Source organism: Polypterus senegalus, chromosome 4, assembly GCF_016835505.1.
Source record: "Polypterus senegalus isolate Bchr_013 chromosome 4, ASM1683550v1, whole genome shotgun sequence".
NCBI classification, from domain to species: Eukaryota; Metazoa; Chordata; class Cladistia; order Polypteriformes; family Polypteridae; genus Polypterus; species Polypterus senegalus.
The window spans coordinates 221,839,538-221,844,585 of record NC_053157.1 but is presented as its reverse complement, the minus strand read 5'-3'; the positions used below and the strand labels follow the sequence as shown (position 1 = coordinate 221,844,585).

General features: G+C 42.7%; 1 protein-coding gene across 1 annotated transcript in view; it reads left to right on the top strand.

The window, feature by feature from the left end:
• Window positions 1–2,543, top strand: part of tesk1b (testis associated actin remodelling kinase 1b) — a 110,709-nt gene extending 108,166 nt beyond the window's left edge. The window contains 2 exon segments of the mRNA XM_039751999.1: window positions 1–291; window positions 294–2,543. The exon segment at window positions 1–291 is cut by the window's left edge and continues 359 nt beyond it. Of these exon segments, the coding sequence (XP_039607933.1) occupies window positions 1–291; window positions 294–1,205 (1,203 nt within the window). The 3' untranslated portion in view covers window positions 1,206–2,543.
• The last annotated feature ends 2,505 nt before the right edge of the window (window positions 2,544–5,048 follow it).

Sequence of the window (5,048 nt, the reverse complement as noted above, 5' to 3'; positions counted from 1 at the left end):
TCACTGCCAGTTTCTCCTGAGCTGCTGAAGAAAGGAACTTTTTCGAAAGAAACAGAAAAACAGAGCACTGATTTTTTACAGTGTTTTGGACCTGAGGTAAGCCAAAATGTTTTAGAGCATCTGGCTGAGGTACAAGAAATGAGTCAGCCAGTCACACCGGATATCAAACGAGTAGCCCTAGAAGTAGCCTGTGAGCTCAATCAGGGAGTCTCGAAAGGTGTTAAAAGTGTTGATCGGAAATGGTCCGTGATCTCAATTCAGAATTGTCTCAGGATGTCAGATGTACAAACTTGAAAGGCAGAAGTGATCAGAGTCCAGGTATCCCAGAAAATGAAAGATCTGTACCACAGAAAATAGGACAGAGATTAATAAGAGAAATCTCTCAAGATGCTGATTTACCACTTCCAGTTGAGCATATCCTGAATAAGGAAATGTCACAGACTGTTAATTTGATTGACAGGGAAACAAGTCCTAACCTGAATGCAGGCATGTTGCATGATGTTGATCAAACTCTGGAATGTGAGATTAATAGCTATGTCATACATGATCTCCAATGTGTACCCCTGGAGCTCAAAGATGTACCAAATCCACATATTTCACAGACATTTAGTCCTACAGAGATGGAAACAGAAGGTGTAGAAGTTGTAGATCTGGAAATTCGACAAGGATCAGATCCTCCTGTCTTGCAAGATGGAGAATTAGATATAGGCTGCTGTGACGATCTAGATTTAGGAGACCTTCAAGTTGAGCCAATGGACTGCTCAAGTAGCCCTGATACAATAGAAGGATCTGAGTTTTTGGATCGGCCAGTTCAGCCCTTCCTCAGGGACTGCCTCCTCTCCCCGTCACCTCCTCAGGTAAATGGCTGGCAGGTTACAGTCACCAATGGCTTCCCATCTAGAGAAAACAACAATAGTGTGGTGGTAAGCCGGCCACTAACCTGGGACGATTGCTCCAGCACTTTCCAGATGAATACCTCCACCACAGCATTGGAGCAGGATGACGTCATTACATGTCCCGGCTGTTGCCTCGCTGGACTAAGTTTCCCTTCTGTTTGTTTGAGACCTATTCGGCGGAACCCACCGCCCTATAAGAACTTAAACGGGGAGTCCCGTGGGCTTATGTGCCGCGCAAAGACTCTGCATCCAGGACATGTAGGCAGAAAAGCTGAACCCAGCCTTACAATCCCAGAAGCTCAGTCCTAATCCAGCTCAATATTAGCAGCACTTTGTTACTGGTGTGCGGTTATGTATTAAATTGTCCTCTCTTTTTGTTTTTCTTTCTGTCCCGCATATGAAGTTAAGAGGCAGGCGGCTCCTGCATATTCATTTGATAACACAGAACTACAATGTAGTATTGCAACTACTGAATGTACAGTATTGGTGAAACTAGCTGTTTCCCCAAACCTCAGAATTCCCAGTGTTGAAGCAAAAAGCAGAAAAGCTCCTTGCAGTGTGCACTTTGTGTGATCTGTTGCAGTAAGTGCGACTTCTATGTGACACCCAACAGTCTTTGGAACACAGCAACCTAAACCTCCTAAAGTTCAGGTCTGTCTGTTATGAGAAGTGGAGAAGGAGACTAAGTCAGTTTCTAGCCATTTTGTGTTTATAATAATTTAAAAAAAAAAAAAAAGTGTTAGTTACCTAGATATGTTAGTATGATCCACAGCTCTGTTGTAAATATGTTCTTAACCAATGAAAGCGGCTAGAAAAAAGAAAAGCCTATGCTAAAAGCAAAAAACTTAAAGGTGCATGCTGTATCTTTAATCTGGGCAGTGGGTGTTAGGAAGAGTTAGGATTGGGGTTGATTTTCTTTTTTCCCCCAATTTCTAAGTAGGTGTCTTCTCCTGTGCAGAGGTTTCTTTTGAAGAACAGGGCAAAGGATACGTTGGCAAAGTAGGAGGGCCTACAAATCACCCATGGGTATTTAGCTTTGTAGCCTAAAATGGGGCATAGACCTGAGGTGGACAGCACGTGCTATTACCACAATGTTGTTTGCGCTTTGGTGTGGAACACTTTCTATGTGAGCTACTCTACTGCAGGTGCTACGATTTGGAACTCTTAACAGTGTGGGTGTGGAGCACCCTGCAGAGTATTCTGAATCTTGCACTTTTTGGTGCGAGGGGTGCAGTATGTTTCATCCTGTCAAGCACCAGGTGAAAGGGGAGGGAGGGTGCACTCTCTGGGATTTTTTTCCCTCCACTGAGGGAGATGTATATTATCTGTATTTTTTCATGTATTGTACAAATTTAATCTAATGAAAAAAAAAAATGAAAATGTAATGTATATTTTTGTTACTAGAGTTTCTATACCCTTGACATTCTGTGATGAGACTTTGTTATTTATTATCTCTCAAGCTTTGATCTGATGCATGTTTGCTCGAACACAATGATTACACCAAAGGAGGAAGATGCTGTCCACGTTTCTGTCCCTCTGGTGTTGCCGGCTGATGTGCATTTTCATTTGGTAAACTTTAATGTTTCAGGTGTTAAGTTTTATGTACTGTGACAAAGTAAAGCAAAGCCTTGTATTGCAGTTCATTTATCTGCCTGTGATTTGTTGCTTTCTTTCTTGTAATTAACAGACCATCTGGTTATGTGGGGGAGCAGCCCTGTTTTCACGGTTTCTCTCAAATGCCTCTGCTGCATATTGTAGTTAGAGCAAGGCTATGAGAGCAGCACTTGTACTCTGCCGCCCTGTTGAGTGGGTGTATTAAAAGCAATGACTCACTCACTTTCACTTCTTGCAGCATTAGTTGCTCAGGAGCATTGCTGAAATTGCATTTTTCTTACCAGATGGCTTCTGAATAGGCACAAATGTTAACTCGTGAATTCACAGATTGCGTTCTGGGTGTTCTGAAACAGAAATGGCATAATAACTGGTTCGCATCACAGTAGGCACCATCAGCTTATGTATTATACCTGCATTTAAATGTATCTATACGACAGATGTCTTTATCTAACAAAGCTTACACATGAGATTGATTTAACCGAGTCAGGGTCAGTTAAGAGTCTGTTTTGACGCGTAGTGTTAACACGGCAATGTTACAAAAATCGACCAAGACAGGTGATTAAAAGTTAGCAACCATTAACCAATGGAAGTATTTAAAGTATGACATTAACTACAAAAAAGTTTGCATTAAAAAGACATTAGCAATTTGCAAATACAGTATTAGGTAACTTTGAAAGGGGCTACGCACATAAAGAATCTGAATTGAAATTTGTGGTGGTATCTCCAGATGCCATTCTTTTAGCAGACCTTTGTGGGCTGGAAGGAGTACATGACCTTATGATATGCTGAAGCAATGACTGCCCTGCAAGCAAGCAGCAATGACTTGAAAGGAGTCAGTGGGGTGAACTGAGAAGGACAGTGACATGTGCTCCAACTTTGCTGGTTGAAAATGAGACCAACCACTACATTTCCAGGACCTCTGCAGTGGCCTACTAGTAAGGTGTTGCAGTAGTCCAGGCGAGTCGTAACCAGTGGTCCATCAAATACTGTCTTATCTTAGGAATGTTACATAGGCTGAATCTGTATGAATGGGAGACTGCCAGTGTGGTCAATGAAAATTAGTTAGTCATCAATCATCAGTCTGAGGATATGTGCTGACTTAGCAGATGCTAATGATAATTAGTTGATTTTACAGAGATGTTATGTTGGAGGGTTAGATGGGATGATAATTAGCTCAGTCTTTGATAAGCTGAGTTGGCGATGGTACTCTGTAATCCAGGCTGAGATGCCAATGAGACATGCTGCAATTCTGGCTGACAACAGGTACAGCGGAGTATCATTGGCCTAGCAGTGGTGACTTGATGGTATTACCAAGTGAAGTGGTGTACAAGGACAAGAGAAAAGCGTCCAGCATTGATCCTTGGGGTTACCCTGTGCTTACCTGATGTGAATTTGACATCTCTCCTCTTCATGGCTCCCAAAAGTATCTTGCTGAGTGGCAGGATTCCAATCATCTGAAAACCGTCCAAGTGATGTCTTCAGCACCTACAAGGTATCTGGTCTGCAGTATCAACATACAGTACTTCAGAATTTTGATGGAATGGGCATAGGAGCACATCCAGTAGTTAAAAGCCCTGTAGTGAATTATTTGAACTTTCAACAATTTTCCTAAAATTCTTAAAGGGAAACTCCAAACATGGATTCAAATTGTTCTATCATGGTGTGGATGGGAGGAGAAATGAAGTAGGGGTTATTCTGAAGGAACAGTATGTCAAAAGTGTTTTGGTGGTGAAAAGAGTGTCAGACAGAGTAATGATTATGAAGCTGGAAGCTGAAGGTGCGATGATGAATGTTGTTAGTGCATATGCACCGCAAGTTGGGTGTGCAATGGGTGACCAAGAAGATTTTTGGAATGAGTTGGATGAAGTGATGAACAGTGTAACCAAGGTACAGAAAGTGGTGATTGGAGCGGATTTCAATGGGCATGTTGGTGAAGGGAACAGTGGAGACAAGGAGGTGATGGGTAGGTATGGTGTCAAGGAGAGGAATGAAGAAGGTCAGAGGATAGTGAATTTTGCCAAAAGGATGAACATGGCTGTGGTGAATACGTATTTTAAGAAGAGGGAGAAACGTAGGGTTACATACAAGAGTGGAGGAAGATGCACACACGTAGATTACATCCTATGCAGTAGAGTCCACTGATGGAGACTGCAATGTGGCGGCTGGGGAAAGTGTAGTTAAGCAGCATAGGATGGTGGTCTGTAGGATGACGTTGGAGATCAAGAAGAAGATGAGCATGAGGGCAGAGCCAAGGATCAAATGGTGGAAGTTGAAAAAGGAAGACTGCAAGGTTGAGTTTAGGGAGGAGGTGAGACGGGCAGTGGGTGGCTTTGACGAGTTATCAGACAGCTGGGAAACTACAGCAGATGTAGTAAGGGTGACAGCAAGAAGGGTGCTTGGCGTGACATCTGGACAGAGGAAGGAGGAAAAGGAAACCTGGTGGTGGAATGGGGAAGTACAGGAGAGTATACAGAGGAAGAGGATGGCAAAGAAGAAGTGGGATAGTCAGAGAGATACAGAAATTAGACAAGAGTACAA